Source organism: Stegostoma tigrinum, chromosome 9 (genome assembly GCF_030684315.1).
Source record: "Stegostoma tigrinum isolate sSteTig4 chromosome 9, sSteTig4.hap1, whole genome shotgun sequence".
NCBI lineage: Eukaryota > Metazoa > Chordata > Chondrichthyes > Orectolobiformes > Stegostomatidae > Stegostoma > Stegostoma tigrinum.
This window is the reverse complement of record NC_081362.1, coordinates 579,992-605,524: the sequence shown is the minus strand read 5'-3', so window position 1 is coordinate 605,524 and position 25,533 is coordinate 579,992. Positions and strand designations below refer to the sequence as shown.

Below are 25,533 nucleotides of genomic sequence, written 5' to 3'. Positions count from 1 at the left end.
GCTGTGACCAGAACTGCACACGGTACTCCAACTATGGCCTAACCAACACTCTGTACATCTCATCATTATTTCAATATAGTGTGGAGCTGGAGGAACACAGCAGTAAAGTTGATGCTGGGACTCCACCATTATCTCCTTACTCTTACACTGTATGCCACGATTGATGAAAACAAGTGTCCCATATGCCTTCTTAAATATTCTATATATGCGCTTTGCCAACTTTGTGGATCTGTAAATAATTACCCCAAGATCCTTCTGTTCCTCTGAGCTACCCAGTATCCTGCCATTCATTAAATACTCCCTCATCTTGTTTCTTCTGCCAAAATGCATAACCTTACACTTTTCAGGATCAAATACCATCTGCCACTGTGCTGCCCATCTGACCAACCATACCTTCCTGAAACCTTCTAAAGCTGTCGCAGTGAACATAGTGCATAACAAAAAGATTAAAACGTGCTACCCCAATTTTTATGATATGATATTGTTTTCCCATTGATACTGGATCCGATTATTTATGTTGTGTTTTTCAGTCATGACTTAGAATGAAATCTGCAACCAACGTAGTTTTCACATAAGAAGAGGGAAGATTGCATAGCGACTCCAGGATAACTCCAGGTATACAGGATTACTCTTGGATTGCAGAATGATCCTTAGGTTGTGGGTTGACCCCTGGATTGCAGGTTGACCGTGGATTGCCAGCTGAACCTGGGTTGTGACTTGACCCTCGTGTTGACCCTGGATTAATCCTGGTGTGATCCTGAGGTGTGGGTTGACCAGAGCATTGACCTTGGATTGACTTTGGGATGAATCTAGGTTGTGGAGTTGATCTTGGGTTGACCCTGTGTTGACTGTTGTTTGCAGACTGACCTTACATTGACTTTGGGTTGTCCCTGGATTGTAGATTGACCTGGGTTAACCGTTGTATTGACCATAGGTTGAGGGTTGACTATGTGCTGACCGTTGGGATGACCCTCGGATGACCTCACTGGCTGGAGCTGGTGTGATTGACAGGAGCAGTCACGTGCTCCGGGCGCCATGTTGGAGCCGCGGCCCCGGGGAAGACGCAGGATTTTCCAGAAGCGGAAACCGCGGGAAGGGCCGGACCGAGAGACAGAGCGGAGCCTGGTCACACCCGACCGCGGCCGCAATCAGAGTAAGACCGGCAGCGATCGGACCGCAAAATATCAACACGGGAGCTGGGGGTCATTAGGTGGGCGGGAGGGGGTCACTGGGTGGTGGGCGAGGGGGCAGTGGCCGTCGCGGGGGTGATCAGTGGCTCGTGGCTGGCGGCTGGCGGGGGGGGCGGTCACTGGGTGTCTAGGGGAGGTCAGAGGTTGCTTCGTGGGTGCTTAGTAGGTGTCGGTCGGTCGGTGGGTGGGTGCTAGATGCGTGTCTGTGTTGCCCAGGGATGGTGATGTTTTGTGTGAGACATTGAGGATTGTGGACACTGATACAAGGCTTTGGTTCACTGTGAATCAGTGTCAATATAAAGGTCTGAATAGTGCTGGGAATCTGAAATATGAATAGAGAATGTTTAAATGATCTACAGGTTTCTGTTAGAAAGAGAAAAAAAAGTTACATTTTCAATGCAAATTCCTGATCAGCAACAGAAAGCTGGACATTGTCATCTTGTTCTTGATGGACGTATTATGATCAGCATTTTGTGCCTTTTGTTAGTAACATGGATGGTAACAGTAGACTTATAGCATTGTGGTTGTGGTCATCAGCCACAATTCTGTGCATATGACGTGAGAGTAGATGGAAATGATAATGCTTTCAAAAGTGCATGATTTTGTTCTGTTTTGTCGGAGTTGTGTGATTGCCATTTTAAGCTGTTCTCAGAGTTGTAAAACAATCATCATTTGACTGATGACCTCAGTGGGCTGTTTCCCTTCTGGCAGACAAATCTGGAATGCAAGATAACAAACAGCTCTCTGATGAAGGGTCTAGGCCCGAAACATCTGCTTTTGTGCTCCTGAGATGCTGCTTGGCCTCTTGTGTTCATCCAGCCCCACACTTTGTTATCTTGGATTCTCCAGCATCTGCAGTTCCCATAATCTCTGATCTCAAATCTGGAATGCAGTTATCATTTGGTACCTCAGCTGAGGAGTAGTACTTGTGAGGATGATGTTTAATTCCAGAAGATGGTAGAGCTTAGATCATCCTTGTCTTCACCTTGTTGAATCTGACTAGTGATAAACAGATGAGAGCAGGCGGCCTTTCTCAGGCCCCACATTCCAAACCCTAATAACTTTCTGCATAAAGTAAAACAAAAAACTGTAGATGCTGGAAATCTGAAACAAAAACACAAATTGTTGGAGAGACTCAGCAGGTCTGACAGCATCTGTGGAGAGAAATCAGCGTTAGCGTTTCAGGTCCAGTGATCCTTCAGAATTCACTGCATACAGAATTTTCCCATATGTTGCCATTTCTTCCATTACCAGTTTATGATACGAAGGTGGGTCACGTTGTAGACAGTGCGGAGGGCTGTTCTAGGTTACAAAGGGACATGATAGGATGCAGAGCTGGGCTGACAAGTGGTAGTTGGAGTTTAACCCTGAAAAGTGTGAAGTGATTCATTTTGGAAGGGCAAACTTGAAAGCAGAATGGGTTAACGGAAAGATTCTTGGCAGTCTGGCAGAGCAGAGGGATCTTGGGGTTCATGTTCTTACAGTTCCTTGAAAGCTGCCGCCCAGGTGGATAGAGTTGTTAAGAAGGCGTATGGTGTGTTAGCTTTCATTTAATGGAGGGATCGAGTTCAAGCGCCGTGGAGTTATGCCACAGCTATACAAAAGCCTGGTTTGGCCCCATCTGGAGTATTGTGTCCAGTTCTGGTCGTCTCATTACAGGAAAGATGTGGTAGCGTTAGAAAAGGTGCAGGGGAGATCTACCAGGATGTTGCCTGGAATGGAGGGAAGGTCTTACGAGGAAAGATTGAGAGAGCCAGGGCTTTTCTCTTTAGAATGACAAAGGATGAGAGGTGACTTGATAGAGGTGTACAGAATGATCAGAGGTATAGATAGAGTGGACAGCCAGAGACTTTTTCCGAGGGTGGAGGTAGTTATTACGAGGGGGCATAGCTTTAAAGAGAGTGGCGGTAGATAGTGGGGGCAATGTCAGAGGTAGGTTCTGTACTCAGAGAGTGGTAGGGGCATGGAATGCATTGCTGGGGAAAGTAGTGAAGTTGGCCTAATTCGGCACATTTAAGCCGTTATTAGCCAGGCATATGGATAATAGTTAAAGGTAGGGGTGGAGGTTAGATAGACCTTAAGATTAGGGTAAAGGTTTGGCACAATATTGTGGGCCGAAGGTCCTGTACTGTGCTCTATTGTTCTATGTTTATCTTGAATCATTTCCTAACTTCCCCTTGACCAGACCTTTCAGATGCCCCATTACCAACGCCAGATCTAATGTTCTTCGTGGATGGTAGCTCTTCAATATCACCTTTAGGAGTTCCCCTGTCAAGCTATGCTATTGTGGACCACATGACCACCTTAGAATCAGCCTCTTTCAATCCTCCTGTATCTGCCCAGAAAGCAGAACTTTTTGCCTTAACACGAGCCTGTATCTTAGCCACCAGGAAATTGGCTAATATATATACTGACTCCTGATATGCCTTTGGTGTGGCCAATGATTTTGGCCAGCTTTGATCCCAACGAGGGTTCCTCACCTCCTCAGGATCACCCATTCAGAACTCACAATATGTCCAGAACCTTCTCAAAGCCATCCTCCTACCCAAGCAATTGGCCATAATCAAGTGTATTGCCCACGTACTGGATGATACAGGTGTCATAAAGGGGAATGGTAGAGCTGATCAATCTGCCAAAGACACTGCAACAGCTTGCAATTCTATTGTGTCCTCTATGAACCAGCTGGCGCTAAATCATTCACCTGCCTTGGAAACAATGAGCATACCAGACATTGTCACAGTGCAGCATTAACAGGTGCCGCCCCGTCTTGGAAAAACGAATATGGAAGATGAATGGATGTTTGCTTTCTGCGTCATTGTGTTTATCTTGAAACTGTGGTTCCATTTTCTTGATCCTTCATAATTGAAAGTTTATTTCCAACTACTGTATCCAGTCTCTGTAACTGAACTACCAGTAGTAATATTTCAATCCAATGACAGCAAACTCTGGAGAGATGTGATTATGTGTGCAGCCATATGCGATGCTTAATTGTGTAAATAGTAGAATATTTAGTTAGAAGATAATCTAACTAAATGCCTAGATTTAACAATCTCTCTAGATCCTCACCTAGGATACCCAGCCACTTTCAAGACAGAGTATCACAATGACACATAGTGACAGACCCAGGAGCAGCACTGAGGAGAAAACCCAACCCAACAGAACCAAACAACAGGAGAAAGGAAAAAAACAAGTGCAGTTAAGACCCATGGGAAATCATTAATTAGTCTCCCTTTGGAGCTCATTGAGTATGGTAACAGGCAATGACCTACCTTTACTTTTTGATGGTGTGCATTCCCCGTAATGGGCTTTGCATTTGAGTTGCTAATTGGCTATGTAGTGATTAATAATTAAAAACCAAAAAAAGTCACTGATTTAGTGTTGGGAAAGCCATTCAGTTGTGTGTTAGATCTCTTCTGAATTACTTAAGAAAAGCCTGTTATAAAGCAGACTCAGGAGGGATTCCCAACAATCTGGAATCTGGTGAAATTTCTGGAAAACTCAAAGGCTCTGGCAGCATCTGTGGAGAGAGAAACTGTTAACATTTTGGGGCCCACAGACTCTTTCAGAACTGGCTGTAGCTGTGTAAAGGTTGCTATATATGCTGGTAATGGGGTGTTGGATAGGAGGTGAAGAGAAAATAACTGATGGAGATGATGCTCAGTGAGAGCAAACAAACAAAGAAATGTGTAAAGGTCAGCTTGGAAGCATGAATATTTGTTCGTGGGGGCTATTAGTGGTTGACAATGGGTTATTTGTGGTAGCAGCCCGTGTGATGACAAGGCCTGGTTTGTGACGGTTGGGGTAACGATGTGGGAGAAAGTGCTCAAGCCCTAAAATTGCTGAACTTAAAGTTAAGTCGACAGTGTCTCTTCATTGGGGAGATGAAACAGAGACTGGGCGACCACTTTGCAAAACATCTACGTTCTGTTGGTAGAAGTGATGTGAGCTTCCAGTTCCCTTCCATTTCAACATGACACCTTGTTTGCTGGCCAACATCTTTGTCTTCGGATTGTTACAGTGCTGCAGCGAAGCTCAGCGCAACCTGCAAGAACAGCACCTCACTTTCTTCTTAGGAATCCTGCAGCCTTCTGAACACAATGTTGAGTTCAACAATTTTTGGACTTGAGCATTTTCTCTCATGTTCTTTCCCCAATTTCTACACATCAGGCCTTGTTGTCACCTGGGCTGCTACCAAAAACCACTAATGGTCCCTATTAACAGCTATTCATTCTCCTAGGCTGACCTTTTACGCATTCCTTTGTCAACCCAACTGTTGTTTGGTCTCTGTCTGGGCTTCATCTCCATCTATCATTTATTCCTCCCCTCTTTCCCCACCCCTCAATCTTCATATATACCAAACTTTTTCCAGCTACAATCTAGGCTGTTTCTCTGTTTCTTTTTCCACCGATGCTAACAGACCTGCTGAGCTTTTCCAGAAATTTCCTGTTTTTGTTACAAGATGGACTCTTGAGGTGCCATGGTAGTGTTCCACCCTCTGAGCCAGGAGGCCCATGCTCCGGTCCCACTTGCTCCATGGTTGTTTAAGAACATCCCTGACGAGGACGTTTGAAAATATCTATGTGTAAAGTAGACCCAGGCCCCTTCCTCCTTTCCCTGTCTTCTGATGGTTTGCATTGCCTGTGATAGAATTAGTCTGTACTTATTTAATTGACTATATGCGTGCTGTACTGCTGGCGGTTAATGATTACAAACAAACGACAAAAGTTAGTCACTCGGTGGTTGGAGAGCCGTCAGTGGTGAGTAAGAGCACTTGCGGACCTTTTTTTTAAAAAAAACCCAAACATTTAATAGAGTTTGCGTGCATGTTCCTAATTGGCTGTATGGGTGCCCTACTGATGATGAACAACAGAAGAAGCCTAAATTTGATTTAGTAATGGGAAAGCAGTTTGTTTGTATGTAAGAATACTTCCAGATATAAAAATATAGAAAAAGTAAAAGAATAAAACGGTAGACCCAGACCCCCTTCTCATGCTGTTTAGCTTTCCCTTACTTTTGATGATTTGCAAAGTCCACAATGGGCTTTTCATATAAATATCTAATTGGGTGCATGGTTATTTTACTGGTGTTGGTTAATGGTGGAAAAAAAAGTTATGATGATTTGGTGATGGAATTAAACCATTCATTGTTGATGAAAAAAGTAAAAGCAGAAACAGGAACGGGTCTGTAGAACTTAAAAAGAACAGATCCAGGGATGCAGAACTGTCTTTCCTGTGCTGGGACTAGCTGATGTATGCCACGATTAGTGACTCTATTTTCGTTGATCAAATCCAGTTGGAATTCCTGAGTTATTACAGGGTGTAATGCAGGAAGAAAGAACGGCCAATATAAACCATGGAAGAAGCTCTACTTTTGCCAGAATCTTTTGAGAATGTGGAGACTCCACAGCAAGCCGAAAAGTAGCAAAACCTGAGGCAGATGTTTTCACTTGTTACAGGAATGCTTTGGGTTTTTATTTTACTCATTTAAGTGCTGTGGATATTGCTAGCAAAACCTGCATTTACTGCCTAACCCTGATTGCCCTTGAGAAGGTGGGTTGCCTTCTTGAACTGTTGCAATCCATTTGGTGTTGGTGGACCTATAATTCTGTATTGGAGGACGTTCCAAGATTTTGACCCAATGATGCGGAAGAAATGACAATATATTTGTAAGACAGGATGGTAAGTGGTATGCAGGGGAATTTATGGGTGGTAGTGTCCCACACATCTGCTCTAACGTTCTTCTACATGATGTGATCACATGTTTCAAAGGTTTTGTTGAAGGGGCCTGGGTGAGTGGCGCACAGGTGAGCCAGTATGTTCAAAGATCTGAACTGTGAGGAGACAATCCTGGACTAAAGTACTCAGCAACTGAGATCATATCTTCCGATGATGGAGAGCCACATTATAAAGAGAAACAGGGCTACCTTAGTTTCTATGGTAAGAGTCCCTCAGTGGAATGGTTTGAATATTCAAAAGTTTAGGAAGACAACCTAAATAAGGAACTGGCATCCTATTTTAAAATAAAAACCCAGTAGTCAAATTAAACTGATCTAGAATGAGCAGTCCCAATGGGGCACTCTTAGAAAGTTTTTTAAACATTCAAAGGAAACTGGAGAAATTCAAATTGTAGTTGGTGTTCTGCGATGGATGATGATGTAGTTCAGTTCTGTCAGTGCCCATTAGTCACAGAATGCCTGAAGTGTACCAGCAGACACCATATGCTCCCTCTCCAAAGACACCAGGGTTGGACATAACCACTGAAGGGAGACAGACAGTTGGGACCAATAACCCTTTCCATGGCCGGTTTCCTTGTCCAGTTAATTGCCACCTTTATCAGGTTCAGAAGTGGATTCCTGAGTCTTTTTGGTGCCAACTTCCAAATTTGGTGTTTCATTTTGTTGAACTGTTGAAGTGTTTTCAGTTGTTTTCCATTTTCAAAAATTTAATATAGCGGTTATTCAAGACGCTACTGTTGTCCTTTGTGGTTTAAGTTATGAAGGTAGAGCAATAATGACTTTTACCAAGACCACAAAACAATTTGTGTTCAGAATACCAAGTAATTTGCTTTCAGTTTCTAAAAAAGGAAATGAGAAGTTGGGGTGTTCCTGGAAGTCATATTGAAAAATGTCACCTTTTTATTTCCTATATTGTTAGTTTATGCTGCCGGTGTGTTCTACAAGAATTAGTAACTCCAGCCTCATTTAGAACAAAATGCTGTTTCACTTTTGATTTGACTTCTTTTGTTGAAGTGAGATTTTGTTTGACATTTTGTACTCAATGCATCCAATCAAACCAATTTATCTCTAGTATGAGAGTCTTTCATATGCTATTAGGTTTAATTTAGACAACATTATTTCTGATTTCGTGTTGGTTGTCTGGAGTGTAACATATTGCTAGCCTAATGATATCGAAAACAATGCTAGAATGCTTTCTTGTTGTGGCATGTAGCGTTGCAACATTCTCCAGTTTTTTTTACCTCTGATGTGTTTTGTGACATTTTATTCTGTTAAAAGCAGCACAGCCATTCTTGATATTTCAATGTTTTTATGTGAAATAAAAAGTAGCCTAATAATTTTAATTAGGTGAAATAAACAACTGTGTAAAGTACTAAAAACAGAGGCATTGGATAATTTAAATAGATGCTGCTTGGCCTGCTGTGTTCATCCAGCTCTACACCTTGTTATCTTGAATTATTTAAAGTAAGCAGTTTTGAATATATGGCTTTGCCTGTTGATAACATTATTCTGACGTGTCCTCTCTGGTTTGACAACAGTGTAAGTGAAAGCCATACCTTACGAGGTGCTGTTTTAAATATTTCTTTTCAGTACTGTACGTTTGGAATAGTTAATATTCATTTTACTAAAGTAGCATTTGTGGGTGGTTGTTTTAGAACATAGAACATTACAGCACAGTACAGGCCCTTCAGCCCTCGATGTTGTGCCAACCTGTCACACCGATCTCAAGCCCATCTAACCTACACTATTCCATGTATGTCCGTATGCTTATCCAACAGTTTTGATTTTCCTCTGCCATTTGTTTAATGCTCAGACAGAGAGCCTTGAATGGATTAGAGGGTAATATCTATAAGGAGAGGCTAGAAAAACTTTGGGTTGTTTTCTCTGGAGCAGCATAGCTGAGAGGAGACTTGATCGAAGTCTATAGAATTATGATGTGGAGGTGTCAGTGTTGGACTGGGGTGGACAAGGTCAAAAGTCACATGATACCAGGTTATAGTTGAACAGCTTTATTTCAAATTACAAGCTTTCGGACCTCTGCCTCTTTATCAGGTGATGTGAAGACAGCACCCACGCACAGACTTCATAATCAAAGAAGTCAAAAGATCATAACAAAAGATCATTTGCTTAAGCGAAGATTGGAAGCTAAATGCCCTTGACTGCTAAAGTGTTCCCTGATTGAGAGAGAACATTCCTGTCTGGTGGTTCTTGCCCTGTATCCATTCATCTGTTGTCTTAACGCCTGCATAGTATTGCCAATGTACCATGCCCTGGGGCTTCCTTGACTGTGGTCTATGAGGTAGACAACATTGGCTGAGTCACATCAGTATCTGTCATGATATGGCAGGTGGTGTTCCCACTTGTGATGGTAGTATTAGAACATAGAACATAGAAAAGTACAGCACAGTACAGGCCCTTCGGCCCACGATGTTGTGCTGTGGAATAATCCTAGTATTCATGACAGGGATGTTCCCTCCCAGTAGGGGAACACTTCATTGGTCAAGGACCTTCAGCCTCTGATCTTCAGTTAAGTGTTCTCCAAAGTGACCTTCGAGATAAGCATGCAGCAACACAGAATCATCAAACAGAAACTAATAGCTAAGTTCTGTACTCATGAAGACAGTCTGAACTGTTATTTTGGGTTCGCGTCATGCTATATGTGACCCCACCGTGCTGTTCTGCAAAATCTTCCGTACTTTCCTGTTTTGACACAATCACTTTGATAACTTATGATCTCTGTACGTCAATTAATTTGCATAGTTTTGGATGACCTGTTACTTAGGTTGGACCCTCGGCATGTGACTCTTGTACCTTTTTATGTTATTCTAGCCATTTGGTTTGTATCCAGCATCACTTTAATTTTAGTTTTTTGCAACTATCTTTCTGCTTCAACAAATCGGATTATAGGTCATCCCTTCACTTGTTATTCAGCTGTTGACAGTTTACTCATACCATCTGACACTCTTGATCACCTTCAGAGACCTATTATTCGGCCTGTCAACAGCCGCTCACATCATTTGCATGATCTTTTGATCTCTGATTATAAAGTCTGTGCCTGGGTGCGCTCTCACATTACCTGATGAATGGAGCAGTGCTTAAAAAGCTTGTGATTTCAAATTAACCTGGTGTTGTGTGACTTTTGACCTTAGAAAATTATGAGATGCTTAGATAGGGTAGATGGTCAGAATCTTTTTTTTTCCCCCAGAGTTGAAATGTCTACAACTAGGGGGCATGCATTTAAACTGGGGAGTGGGGGAGAGTTTGAAGGAGATGTGAGGGGCACATTTTGTACACAAAGTGGTAGGAATCTGGAACTCGCTGCCAGTGGTGATGGTGGAACCAGATAAGATAAAGGCATTTAAAAGACTTTTAGATCAGCACGTGAATTTGGAAGGATGTGGACCAAGGGCAGGCAGCAGGGACTAGTTTAACATGGTATCATGTTTGATGTAGTATTGTGGTCCAAGGGGCCAGTGCTTATGCTGTACAGTTCTGAGACAGAGATGATAGAACCCCTTTGGATATGATATTTCTGATATTAGTGATTTTGCTTATCCTTTGTATTTGCCTATATTTTCTTTTACTGCTAGCCCCATTCTCCAGTTCTATCTCCATAGCCCTCTATACTAATTACTACATATAAATCCATCTGTTTTTTTAGAACCTCAAATGGAACCAGCCTCCACAACACTCCCAGGCAGCGCATTACAAATCCTAACAACTCTGAGTTAAGACATTGCTCCTCATTTCCCAGTCTTGCTGACAATCTTGAAATTGTGACCCCTAGTTACTGAGATACCAAACAGTAGAAACAGAATACTCTTCTTTACCCTATCAGTATTGTTCACAATTTTGAACCCCTTAATTAGATCATCTCTTAACCTTCTTTGGTCCAAGGAGAATAAGCCAGTTTCTCAAATGCAGGGAGAATGTTTTCTCTGGCCAGAGGAAACCAGAAATGAGGGGTTATAATCACAGAATAAGAGGTGAGGACACATTTACGATTGAGTTGAGGAGACATTTATTCAAAATGATGTGGATCGTTGGAAATCTCTATTCTAGATTTTTTTCATGAAATTCTGTTAATAGGATGCTAAATAGATAGGAATCAAAGATAACAATGCATACAGTTTGTTGTGAACTAATTAATTATGATTATATTCTTTGCTTAATAACACTTGTTTATTCTTATTTTCCAATTTAAGGTATAGCTTTTCGAAAACATTTTAACAAAAATTCAAATACAGCGCAATTTAATTTATACTGTAAACACTGCAATAACACATTAAATAAATTCCAGGCATCATAAAAAGGTTAACATGCAAATTCCAGAAGTTCTTTCAAGTCAATCCCCGTGATAAGTAATGGTTTTATGAGCTGCCCCAGGGTACCAGAGAGGACATCCTAGGTCAGAAAATGCATTTAAAATGTGGGCATGTGGGGTGGGTGTGTTGGATGTGTCTTGGGTGTGCATGTGTTGGGAGTGCGCGGCGTGTGGGGTGCACGCTTATGTGGTGTGTGAGGGGTACGTGTGTGTGCGTGTGTTGTGTGCACGTGTTGTGCGCATGCGCGTGTGGTGTGTGTGTGAGGGGTGTGCATGTGCGTGCTCCTGCTCTTGAGGGGTTGGAGAAAGTGCTGCGGTCACCAGCAGTGTGACATGAACCCAAGGTCACAGTTAAGACCATCCTCATGGATACACGACTCTGCATTGTTCTAAATCCCGAAGTTGCTTTGGAAGATGTTAATTCAAAGATCCGAGGCCGAATTTCCTTGACCACTGAAGTGATTCCTCAGTGGGACGGAACAACCCTGTCTTGTGATTATTCTGCCGTGTCCGTTCATCTGTTGGTGAAACCGTACAGACGATAAGACAGTGTACTGTATCTTGGGCATCTTTGCATGCACCGCATGAGATAGACAATGCTTGTTGAGTCATCTGGTTGGTGGTATTCCCATGTGTGATGGTAGTGTCCATGTCAATGATCTGATACGTCTTGCAGAGGTTGCCGTGACAGGTTTGTATGGTGTTGTGTTTGATGTTGCCCTGAAGGCTGCGAACATTGTTCAGTTTAAGGTTTGGTGGTGGTTTGAAGTTGTGAAGTGGAGATTCAGGGAAGATCTTGCTGAGGTGCTCATTGTCATCAATGATGCGTTGAAGGCTGTGAAGAATATGTCGTGGTTTCTCCGCTGCCAGGAAGTACTGGATGACAAATGGTAACCTATTGGTCGTATCCTGTGTCTTTCTTCTGAGGTCACCATGGTTTTTTGCTGTGGCCTGTTAGAACTGGTGAAATCTATGGGGTGAATTTGCATTCGCATTCCCTTTTGTTCAAAAAGCTCACATTTTGTACACAGTCAGTGTAGCATTTTATAAATTCCTGCTTTGGAAATAAAACCAATCTGACTCTTAAGTTGATACACAGCCAGATTCTAAACAAGGCCTCATAGCTAAAATGCATTGTCTGACCTGGGATGTCACCTGGTATACTGAAGGAACTGATAAAACTTTTATTTATCTCGGAGCAGTGACTTGAAAGGATTTCTTGAATTTGTATATTACTGCTTTCTAATTGATTAAATATTTGACAGCCATTTTCGGTTGGTTTAACACATTTGCATTAGTTCTCTGGCCCTTTGATATTTTGCTTATAAATTGCATGTCTGATGCTAACTCCCTCCTGACACCTGAGGAAGGAGCAAGACTCTGAAAGCTTGTGTTTTCAAATAAACTTGTTAGACTATAACCTGGTGTTGTATGATTTTTGATCTTGTTTACCCTGGTCCAATCTCCACATCATAAGAGAATTGGTAGTACGAAGGTACCAAGTGGAGCTGGCAGTTTAGGAGCTTTGTAGTAGCACAGATATCCACACAATGATACACAACACTGTTTGGTGGTTCTTAGGCTTTATTGCTGTTGTGAACCATGTTGGGTTAAAAAATTGTAACATTGCCCTATCTTGATGGGTAGATGAAGAAAAGTTTGCAGGGAAAAGTGAAGAGAGAAGTTGCCTGGGTATCAATACCATCTCTTAGCATCTAGTTGCAGGAGCAGCAGTGACTAGAAGTTTGTGTGCTTGGGCCTCAGCCCCAAACTGGGGTAGGTAACCAATTCTTGGTTCAGGGAAACCTTTCCTGTTTTAAACTCAGGCGTTCATCAAATCTTATTTTTCCTGGAGTGGGTGTTGGCTGATCCAATGAATCATTTCAGTGTTCTCACTGTGGTGCTCAGCTTCTCTCATTGTGCTCCCTAGTGGTAGAAATTAAGCACCACAGATCAAAATCATTCCGGCCTCAGACTTCAAATGTGGAATTATCAAACTGTCTGCGTACAGACAAAAAGATTAGTGGCAGGTCTTAACTTTTGCCTGTGATAGGCTGGAGGTTGCTTGAAGACTTTGGCTGTCAGTAAGTACTGTAAAATGTAGAACTGAATCTTAAACTAGAAAGCTTATTTGATCTAAGAAATACACTGCTACTAACTTATTAGACTTCAGCTAGGTTGGTAGCTGGACTGCTCTCTTGGGCCTCCAGTATCCCTAGGCTAGGGAGGGGGAAGATTTAAACTGTATTTCTCATTGCTGTTCAATCGCTTGTGCTAAAAATGTCCATTTGGGGTTGTCGGTTGAGGACAGAATTTGTACTGTTAGTGACACTTGCTCACCCATGCCCAGTGGCTTATGATTGTGGTTTGTACTTGTTTGAAGCACATTTGCTTGGAGCATTGGATACTTGAATGCTGGAATGATTGCTTTTCATATTAATCTGTGATATTTAATCTTGGTTGAATTACATAAATGCAGACATTTGAAAATACACATTTGTGTATTACTATTCTTATTATACACACTCTCTCAGGATTTTTTCCCCTTGATATGTTTGCACTTTCTTAACATCTTACAAATTGGGAAAATGTAGTGCAGTACCTGCAATTTGAAATTTATGTACTGGATAGATGGAAGTCTGCTAAACTGACCTGTGCTGTTGCCTTCTTAACCTAATCACTTCTGAAACCTTGAGACTGCAGCATTCAATGTCATGTGCAGTTTAGTATTATGATTGCTAATTGTGAAATTCCAGTTTGTTCAGCGATCAGTGCAGAACACAGGCAGTGCTTTTAAGATGTCCTGTGTGAGAACAGAGATAATTTTGTCATTAATCCCATGACATTGGCTGCAAGAAGTGCATTGCCTCGCCTGCTCGACAGAAAAGTATGAATCATGTTAATGGAAACATGTTCTGTTGGTGGGAATGTGTGTGGTTAACGGTTATTTACTGATTTCTGCTGATTTTGATTTTGACAATGTCCAAAAGCTTTTGTGCTCCTAAGGTGCTGCTTGGCCGGCTGTGTTCATCCATCTCCACACTTTGTTATCTCGGATTCTGTAGCATCTGCAGTTCCCATTATCTCTGATCACTGTTATAGACTGGTTGGCTCCTTGACCCTGCTCCACCATTCAGCAGGATTCTTGCATCCACTTTCTTTCTCTTTCCCCATGGTCTTTGATTCTGTCTATCTCAGTGTTAAATATACACAAGGAGTATGCCCCCACAGCTCTCTGTGGCAAGGACTTATAAACACACTGGGATGATCCTCCACATGGAGGGATTGTCTTAGGTGCAAAGATTAAACAGATTCGGACTCTACTCCTTGCAGACTCTACTCAACCCTCTGAGAAAAGAAATTGCTCCTTATCTCAGTCTTATATTGAAGCACTTTTATTCTGAGACAGTGCCCTCGAGGCCTAAACTCTCCCATGAGGAGTATCATCCTCTTGGCATTTACCCTGTCAAGCCCTTTAAGAATTCTGTATGTATAGATGAGATCACCTCTCCTCTTCAAAACTGCAAGGAGTAGAGTCCGAATCTGTTTAATCTTTGCACCTAAGACAATCCCTCCATGTGGAGGATCATCCCAGTGAAGATTTTCTGAACTACCTCCAATGAAATGATGTTTTGCCCTTAAATAAGGACACCAGAACAGCTCACATAATCCCAGAAGTTATGCAAGACACCCGTGCTCTTGTACTTCAATCCCTTTGAAATAAGGACAAGACTTCATTTTTGGAAATGCTTTGAACTTCGACCTTGCTGTGATTACAAATGCCGCTAAGATCAGTTTAATCTTTGATGTTGTTCCTTGATCAAATTCACAATGCCTCATCTACATTTGACTGAGCTTGAGTAACAGTGTATGCGAACAGTGAGGATCTTTCTTTAGGTCTTTGAACAAGTAAATGAAGAGGTGGTGGAGAATGATTTCCAAGTATTTCTTCCCTGCATTTTTTTCTGTGATGTATTGTCTATGATAATTCTTATTTTGGCAGCAGTTCTGTTAGGTAACAAAATGTTGATGTCTTGCACGTTGAAATTGGTTTCCATTTTCATTGCTGACTTCCACTTTCCAACCAGATTCAGCTCCTCAAATGTCCCTGGCCTGGGAGGGGCAGCTCCCTAATTGGTACACCTTCAGTCACCTATATTAATTAATCAGGGAAATAGTTGTTAGCAGGTCCTTACAAGCCTGGCAAGTTCAGACAGCTGTCGCTTCTGCATTTAAACTTTGAGCATAGAGGGAGAATGTGAATTGCTGTGGTAGGTTTGGCAGTAAAAAGTGAGTACTGTCGAGAGGGTTAGGTGGCAGAAGGATACGGTTAGAGAGGAAGGAAATGGTGGGCAGTGGCATAATAGACTAGGCTGATAAATGAACAACAGAAAGGGGAGTTGCAGGTTGCTGGGAAATGTCTGCTGTGGATTTTGTATTTTTGGTGGAGTTTTGAAGTTTTTTTTGTATGTTAGCTGAAGAAAATACGATTTAGTTAACAAAGAGGAAGCCTGCATTCATTATGATGAGAATTGCTTGCTATTTTTGCTGGTTGGAGCTTTAGAACTCAAAGCTGGACAATTTTTAGAGCTATTTGAAGAAGGACATTTCAGTGTGTTACTTATTATCTTTGCCCAATATGCATTTTTTGGGTGGGGGCTTTTGAGTTGTAATGAACTCTGGCTCAGAGCTTGTTTCTGCTTTCTCGGTAAGAAAGCTGTGTGAAAGTTTTGATTTGTAAAGTTTAAGTTTGAAAGTATCTTTTAATTAAAATCAGGCTATATCAGAGAACACCAACATACTGCAAAAAGTGTTGAGGCTCAGTAATATGAGACACAGCGAAACAAATGGAAGACAACAAAGTGAAATTGAATGTACAAGATAAAGTAAAACATGAATGCTACCATAACGTATGATATAGTACGTACATTTCCCAGCACCAAGTTTGCTGAAATCTGTGACAGTGGTTTGAAATTTGAAAAAAAATTAAATATGACTGCCTCAGAGATTCATCGCGTAATGAAATGAGAACACTTGTGGGAAACTCTATGTCCATTAGTAGCCAACCAGGCTGACCCCTTTAACGTGAGCTGTTTGTCGTGATTGCACTTTTATTTCTCCTTTTCTCCCTAAATTATTTTAATCTCTTAACCAAAGTTTTAACTCTTAATTTACAGAAACTGCTGGGATTTAATGGTAGTTGTGTGGCTTTGATGTTTCCAAGAAACAGTCGATGTTAAGTTGCTTTGAAAGTTATTTTTTCCTATTAATTCATGCAATGAACAAGGATCTGTGACCTTGGAGTGCAACATGTCTTTTTTCTGGTAACTGTTGCTGTTTTCTTAGCGATTGCGTGGTGTGTTAAAGGGCCATTATGCAATATCCCATCATTTACTGGACTGCTGCCCATACTGAGGAAGTAACTTCCCCTTTTATGTGGTGATTTGACATGATACGTGATTTGGTTCCCAGTGGCCCAGGGATCACCATTATTTATGATCAGAGTGCATTTCAGGGCGTGCTGTTGCAGTTTCTCCAGCTCAAGCTTTCAAGCAGATCCTGAGGTTCTGGCTTTTTGAGCTGCATGATGTGGCTCAAATTTCAGTGTTTAGGGACTGGGTGGGGGATGGTGGAAGTGGAATAGGAAAGTCCTTTCTCATAATTTATTGCAAATTTCTGATTGTAACAAATATTGGTGATTTATTTTAGGATTGATCCACTGCATCCATCTTTCCAAATCCTCAGTCCCACAGTTTCAAACCGGAAAACATGGTGAATAGGAAGTATAAGTGGGAACAGGCTGAGACAACTGCGATTTAAAGGGAAAAGTAGCCTTGGCTGAGGAACTCCAGGTGGACTATGGGCTTAGTTTGGATGCATTCACTGTTCTAGCACTATTATATCAATAGATACATTTCTAGGATGGGGACCGATCCACAGTAAATATACTTCAAAACTGTGCCAGTAAGCGGTTTTGTTGGGCTGCCTTAAATTCATTATTTCCGGTTCTCGCCATTGGTATCAGATCTGTAGTTGTCAATATTTCACCCCAGTGTTTATACAACAAAATATGTTGTCCACCTTTGATTTCTAGTACACTTAAGGAATTATGGAGTTATGCTGACATCTTCAGCACCAAATTGCAGGGAGAAATAAAAATCTAATAAGTATATTTTAAAAGTTAATCCAGTTAAGAGGCGGCATGGTTTGTCAGTGGTTAGCACTGCTGCTCACAGCCCAGGGACCTGGGTTTGATTCCAGCCTTAGCTTATTGTTAGTGGGGAGTTCACATTTTCCCCCCACGTATGCATGAGTTTCCTCCACAGTCCAAAGGTGTGCAGGTTAGGGTGGATTGCCCGATGTTAAATTGCCCATAATGGCCAGGGATGTGCACGCTAGGTGGATTAGCCATGGGAAATGCAGGGTTACAGGGATAGGGCAGGGGGATTGCTCTGTGTGGGACCCTCTACGGATGGCAGTGTGGACTCAATGGGCCGAATTGCCTGTTTCTACACTGTAGGGATTCTATGATTCTGTGAAGTATTTTGAGGTTTAGGCAGTCAATTGTTGTAATGATTCTACAACAACAAAGCATTGGAGAAAATGAGCAGGTTGGCAGCATTTGTGTAGTGAGAAACAAAATTAACATTTCAGTCATATATGATTCTTCACGGACTTTCAAGACATATTCAACTTGAAACATTTTTCTTTGCAGCGGCTCCCTGATCTGTTGACTATTTCCATATTTTGTTTTTATTTAAATTTCCAGCTTCTCCCAGAGGAAAAGAAAGAACTTGCGTCTGCACACCATCTTGCGCAACATTAGGACATCCAAGAGTGTTTCACCCTTGTCATATAGAAATATGATACCCAAATTGAGCAGAAGTCGATAACACACTTGATAGTAGTGAAGTATGCGAGCAGATAATCCTATACCAGTTACTGGGAGAAATTCCTGTATTTTTCCTTTCAGTAGTATCTTTTATGTTCACCTGAGAGGGTAGATAATGCCTCAGTTCATTGTACAAAAGACCACACATCTGACAATGCAGCACTCTTCAGTTCTGCAGAAGAAATGCTGGCCTGAACTCTGGGTTGAATTATTTGGAATGGAGGGGCTGGATTTCTGATTCCATGTGAGAAGATGGATATGATGCATTTTAACAACAATACTGGGATTAATCCAATCTCTGTCATAAAAGTTATAGGAAGGATGTTCTGAAATTTGAAAGGTTTCAGAAAATATTGACAAGGACATTGCCAGGGTTGGAGGGTTTGAGCTCTAGGGACAGGCTGAATAGGCTGAGACTATTTTCTCTGGAGCATTGGAGGCTGAGGGGAGACCTGATAGAGTTTTACAGAATATTGAGAGGCATGGATAGGATAAATAGACAAGATCTTTACCTGGGATGGAGGAGTCCAAAACGAGAGGGCATAGATATAAGTTGAGAGGGGAATGATATAAAAGGGACCTAAAGAGCAGCTTTTACATGCAGAGGGAGATGTATGTTTGGAATGAGCTGCCAGAAGAAGTGGTGTAGGCTGGTACAATACCAGCATTTAAAAGGCATCTGGATGACCAAATGAATAGGAATGGTTTAGAGAGATATGGGCCAACTGCTGGCAAATGGGACTAGATTAATTTAGGACATCTGGCTAGCAAGGCTGAGTTGGACCAAACAGTCTGTTTCCATGCTGTACGTTTTTATGACTCTCCTGTCCACTTGTAAAACTATCAGGATTTGATGGTGCTACAGTTACATTCTGGATCACCAGACACATGGTGGAATATTTGTAGTTCGTCTGATTTCTGTGAAGCAATTTGAAAAAGGAAGTGGCTGACTTTTGGCTCCTTGTGCTTAGGAAAGCCAGGAACTGTTGCAGTATTCTGATATTGCAGCAGCCAGAGAGGAGTACAGTGAATGGAGTTTGGAGGGCTGGGGGTTGGGATGTCAGGCATGAAAATGGAGGGAGGAGGGGGACGGGTTGAATTTGGGTAAGGTCTGTTCAGTTGGTCCAGGGTGGGGAGGAGGGCAGTCAGGTTGGGTCATTTTGAGGGTGTGGTGTAGTTAGATTGTTCGGAGGATGTTTTCAGGTTGGTGGCTGTTTTAAGAGTCAGAGAACTGATGCGCAGGCTGTCTCTTCTGGAGTTACTTAAATGTTAGACTAGATTAATATGTCCTTAGTACCACACACAACCCAAATAGTTACCATCTTCAGTCAACATCACTCATGGAGGATTCCTGGAAGCAGGAGAATCTCCCATTGGAATTTTAAAGTTACCCAGCAGCTCCCAAGTAGGCCTTTCAAGTGGAATTCCACAGGGTTCCAACAAGCATCTGGAGTCATTCATCCAGCCTCCAATAACCCAGGGTTAACGGAAAGATTCTTGGCAGTGTGGAGGGGCAGGGGGATCTTGGGGTTCATGTCCACAGTTTCCTGAAAGCTGCCATCCAGGTGGATAGAGGGAGGGATCGAGTTCAAGAGCTGTGAAGTTATGCTCCAGCTATACAAAAGCCTGGTTCAACCACATCTGGCATATTGTGTCCAGTTCTGGTCTCCTCATTACAGGAAAGATGTGGAAGTGTTGGAAAAAATGCAGAGGAGATTTACCAGGATGTTGCCTGGAATGGAGAGAAGGTCTTACGGGGAAAGGTTGAGAGAGCTAGGGCTTTTCTCTTTAGAATGACAAAGGATGAGAGGTGACTTGATAGAGGTGTACAAAATGATCAGAGGTATAGATGGAGTGGACAGCCAGAGACTTTCTGAAGGTGGAGGTAGTTATTACGAGTGAGTATAGTTATAAAGTGAGTGGAGGTAGATAGTGGGGACGATTTCAGAGGTGGTTCTTTACTCAGAGAGTGGTAGGGGCGTAGAATGCCTTGCTGGAGAAGGTAATGGAGTCGGCCTCATTAGGCGCATTTAAGCGACTATTAGCCAGGCATATGGTTGATAGTATAAGGTAGGGGTGGCGGTTAGATAGACCTTAGGATTAGGGTAAAAGTTCGGCACAACAATGTGGGCCAATGGGCCTGTACTGTGCTGTAATGCTCTATGTTCTGATTGTTCTGAAAGTGATTGGTTGTTTGAAGTCTTACGTGATTACATTTGATTTTAAAAAAGAGTTACAATGGGAAGAGATTTCTATCACCTGTAAAATTGGTTTTATGCCGTTATTGCCCTCTCTTGAATTTGCGCAGTATTCAAAAATCGATGGGAACTTGTATTATGCACGGAGAACAAAAGAAATAAGGGAGGCAGAAGACCAAATGCTCCTCAGAGGCTGCCCCACCATTTTATGTGATTGTGACTGATCTTGGGATTCAGCTCTGCTTTCCTGTCTGTTCTTATATATCTTGATTCTCTGAAATTCCATACTCCAGATGAGTGCAAGCAATCGCATCACAGTTTTCAAAGTTGTACCAGGTGTTCTTTGTTATTCTAGCTTAAGTTTTATTCTTTAACTAAGACCACCACAACTGATTGTGAACATTTATTTCATTTACTGTTATGGGATTTGGCCTTGCACATACTCTGTACACCTTGTGCCTAGATAAAAGTGACTAATTTAAAATGAGCTATTTCATGCCTGCCGACTCCCTGTGAATGTGAAATATGCTTTCTAAATGCAAATTCTTTGTTTAAATTGTGTAGAGTATGTGCTATTGACTTGTTGATATGTTTCAGTTATTAAAGTTTCAAATGTATAATATCTACATGTTCTTTCAAAATGTTTTAGTTCATGATGTATTATTTATTATTTCCTCTCTGAATTAATTAGGTGTGTGGATCCAACTAGAGGCACAGTATACAAGAGAATTCTGGAGAAAAAGGACCACTTGAAGCTTGTCAGATTTTCTTTCTTGCTTCAACAGTGCACGTAGACCTTGACAGTCTGTTACATCGTTAACTTACTATGGCCAAAGTCACAACTGGGGGAGGAAACAGTCCACCAAATGAGTTTGGTGACATCATCAGATGGAGATCAGGTGTGTTTGTTGAAAATGTTCTACAGAATCTGTAAATATTGGCCTTGTTTTTTTTCCTCTTTCCTTAACCTGAGTATTCATAGCAATTTGCAATATAGTTGTGTTCAAGCGTCTGTTTCGTGAGACTGATTAGTTATTTTAGGACCATGTGGCCAGACATACTACGTGGATAATGGCTAATTACCTTATTTTATGCATGAATTATGAATTTTGCTATTTGACAAAGTTAATGGAAATACACATGTTCTAAAAATATTTAAGCATGGCATTTAAACCTGTCAAGTACTGTGGTGCCATTCAGTGACTATGTTGAAATATATTTTCAATAGTTAATGTAATTTAAGCAAAATTGAAATGTAACCAAAACAGCACCTTCTGTGTGCGTGTACTAATTCAGTGAGCAGCTGTTGCTGATTTACTCGGTACAGCCAGGGTATTTTCTACTGTTCTGATGTGGATGGGAAGGGCTGTCTTGCGCTCGCTCGCTCTCTCTCGCGCTGACTTGCTGTCACTGCTAATATGGTATATTGTATCCACTGTTCCCAATATGGCCTCCTCTATATCGGGGAAACCAAGCGGAGGTTTGTGGAGCACCAATGCTCGATTTGTGACAAACGACAGCACCTCTCAGTCGTGAACCACTTCAACTCCCCCTCCCACTCCTTGGACAACATGTCCATCCTGGGCTGCCTCCGGTGTCATAGCGATGCCACCCGACGGCTGCAGGAACAGTGCCTCATATTCCGCTTGGGAACCCTGCAGCCCAATGGTTTCAATGTGGACTTCGCAAGTTTCAAAATCTCCCCACCCCTGACCTCGTCCCAAGACCAGCCCGTCCTGTCCACGCCTCCTTGACCTGTTCGTCTTTTCTCCCACCTAACTGCTCCTCTCACCTCACTGACCAACCCCCCACCCCCACTTCCTACCTACTAGCCTCATCTCTGCCTCCTTGACCTGTCTGTCTTCCCCCCCCACCTACCTGTCCCTCCCACCCTACTGACCAACCCAATCCCTATCCCTACCTACACTCACCTGTACTGGCTTCATCCCTGCCTCCTTGACTTGTCCGTCTTCTGCCCATCTATCCACCTTCCATCGTCGCACCCCCCCCATTTATTTTAGAGTTCTCTTCCTCTCCCCGATTTTTGAAGAAAGGTCCTGACCCGAAATGTCATCTTTCCTGCTCCTCTGATACTGCCTGGCCTGCTGTGTTCATCCAGCTCCACACCTTGTTGTTTCTCCTACTGTCTCTGTCTTGTGCACTCACACATGCTCCCTCTGTTGTGTGTGTGCACACATGCGCGCTCTCATGCTGCAATGACAGCGAGTGAGGAATGCCTGTTGGATTAATATGCATCTATTTCAGTGCAAGAGGGCTGACAGGTAATTCTGATGAACTCAGGATGTGGATAGGCATGTGGGGCTGGGAAATTATAGCCATTACAGAGACATGGTTGAGGGAGGGACAGGACTGACAGCTTAATGTGCTGGGTTTCAGGTGCTTTAGGTGGGACAGAGATGGAGGAAAATTGCATTTTTGATTAAGGGGAGTATCTCGGCAGTAGTCAGAGATGAAGTAACTGAGGGATTATCCAGTGAGGCTTTCTGGGTGGAGCAAAGAAATAAGAAGGGGATGGTGACATTATTGTGGTTTCACTATAGGGTCCCAAATAGTCTACGGGAATTAGAGGAACAGATATACACGGAGGTTGGGGAGACTTGCAGGAGCAATAGAGTTGTTGTATTGTGAGTTTTAATTTTCCTAGCATAGACTGGGCCATAGTGTTAAGGGCTTAGATGGGGTGAAATTTGTTAAATGCGTTCAGGAAAGTTTCCTCAAGCAGTGTATTGAGGGTTCTACTTGGTAAGGGGAAAAGCTCGACCTACTATTGGGAAATAGGGCAGGACAGGTGACTGAGGTGACAGTGGGGGAGCACTTTGGAACCAGTGACCATAGTTCAATTAGAACATAGAACATAGAACATTACAGCACAGTACAGGCCCTTCGGCCCTCGATGTTGTGCCGACCTGTCATATCGATCTCAAGCCCATCTAACCTACACTATTACATGTACGTCCATATGCTTATCCAATGACGACTTATATGTACCTAAAGTTGGCGAATCTACTACCATTGCAGGCAAAGTGTTCCATTCCCTTACTACTCTCTGAGTAAAGAAACCACCTCTGACGTCTGTCCTATATCTTTCACCCCTCAATTTAAAGCTATGCCCCCTCGTGATCGCCGTCACCATCCTAGGAAAAAGGCTGTCCCTATCCACCCTATCTAACCTTCTGATTATTTTATATGTTTGAATTAAGTCACTCTCAACCTTCTTCTCTCCAACGAAAACAGCCTCAGGGCCATCAGCCTTTCCTCGTAAGAACTTCCCTCCATACCAGGCAACATCCTAGTAAATCTCCTCTGCACCCTTTCCAAAGCTTCCACATCCTTCTTATAATGCGGTGACCAGAATTGTACGCAATACTCCAAGTGCGGCCGCACCAGAGTTAGGTACAGCTGCAGCATAACCTCTTGGTTCCGGAACTCGATCCCTCTATTAATAAAAGCTAAAACACCGTATGCCTTCTTGACAGCCCTGTCAACCTGGGTGGCAACTTTCAAGGATCTGTGTACATGGACACCGAGATCTCTCTGCTCATCTGCACTACTAAGAATCTTACCATTAGCCCAGTACTTTGCCTTCTGGTTACTCCTACCAAAGTGCATCACCTCACACTTGTCTGCCTTAAACTCTATTTGCCACCTCTCAGCCCAGCTCTGCAGCTTATCTATGTCTTTATAATAATTAATTTTAAGATAGTTATGCAGAAGGACAAAACTGGTCCATAGGTTAAAGTTCTAAATTGGGGCAAGGTGAATTTTGATGGAATTAGTTAGTGGAGTTGGCAGGGGTTGATTGGAGTAGTTTGTTTGCAGGCAAAGGGACCTCTGGCAAGTGGGAAGCCTTTAAAAGTGTGATAGCTAGAGTTTGAGGTCTCTGTTCGTCTGAGTGTGAAGGGCAAGGTTGGCAGGAGTAGGGAACCCTGGTGTTGAGGCTTTGACCAGAAAAATGGAGGGGTCCTGGCTCAGGTACAGGCAGCTGGGATCAAGGGAATTCCTGGAGGTATATCAGGGATATAGGAGTTTACTGAAGAAGGAAATCAGGAGGGTGAAATGGAGGCATGCGATAGCTTTGCATGAGAAGATTAGGGAGAACCCAAAGAGACTCTTTAAGCATAGTAATGGAAAAAAAAATAACTGGAGAGAGAATAGGACCACTCAACAAGCAAAGTGGACATGTGTGTGTGGAACTGCAGGAGATAGCTGAGGCCCTCAGTGAATATTTCTCCTCTGTGTTAACTATGGACAAAGACATGAAGAATTGGGAACTTGGGGAAGTTAGTGGTGGTATCTTGGGGACTGTTCACATCACAGCAGAAGTGGTGTTGGAAGTATCAGAATGTATGAAGGTGGATAAATCCTGGTCCTGACCAGATATATCCAAGAACCCTGCAAGAGGCTAGAGAAGAAATTCGGGGAGGTGGGGGAGCGGGCCTGGCTGATATATTTACATCATTGTTAACCGTGGGTGAGGTCCTGAAGGGTGGCAAATGTTATGTCCCTATTGAAGAAGGACTGCAAAGAAAAGCCTGGGAATTATACTTGAGAAGATATTGAGGGATAAGATGTGCATGCATTTGGAAAGCCAGGGGTTTAATTAGGAGTAGTCAGCATGGCTTTGTGCATGGGAGATCAGGCCTCGCAAATTTGTTAAGAGTTCTTTGAAGGTTGATGAGGGCAGGGTAGTAGACATAGTCTGTATGGATTTCAGTGAGGCATTTGATAACGTCCTACATAGTAGGCTGCTTTGAAAGGCTAGATTGCTTGGAATCAAGGGAGAGCTGGCAGATTGGATAAATGATTGGTTTGATGGTAGGAAGCAGAGAGTAATCCCGGAAGATGATAAAGTGTGGAGCTGGATGAACTGTTAAACTGGATTAACTTGTTAAACTGGTGCGCTGTGACGAAGGTTGTGGCTCAAGAGTTGATGCTGGGCCCATTGATGTTTGTAATCTATATCAATAATTTGGATGAGAATATTCGAGGCATGATTAGTAAGTTTGTGAATGATATTAAAATAGGCAGTTAATGGACAGTGAGGAAAGTTAACAGAAATTGCAGCAGGATCTTGATCAGCTAGGGAAGTGAGCTGAGAAATGGCAAATGGAGTTTAATATGGATAAGTGTGAATAGTTGCATTTTGGAAAATCATATCGAGGTAGGAGTTTCTT

The 25,533-nt window shown here is 42.4% G+C and overlaps 1 protein-coding gene across 3 annotated transcripts in view; it reads left to right on the top strand.

Moving 5' to 3' along the window:
* The first annotated feature begins 1,043 nt into the window (after positions 1 to 1,043).
* LOC125454807 (utrophin) overlaps positions 1,044 to 25,533 on the top strand; it is a 572,019-nt gene continuing 547,529 nt past the window's right edge. Inside the window, exons 1-2 of one of the 3 annotated variants that reach the window (XM_059648280.1) lie at positions 1,048 to 1,153; positions 21,030 to 21,237. In XM_059648280.1, coding sequence (XP_059504263.1) covers positions 21,165 to 21,237 — 73 coding nt within the window. In that variant the 5' untranslated portion in view covers positions 1,048 to 1,153; positions 21,030 to 21,164. Of the gene's footprint in view, positions 1,154 to 13,222; positions 13,333 to 21,029; positions 21,238 to 25,533 lie in introns of those variants that run through there. The other 2 variants (XM_059648279.1, XM_059648282.1) reach the window with 2 other exon arrangements.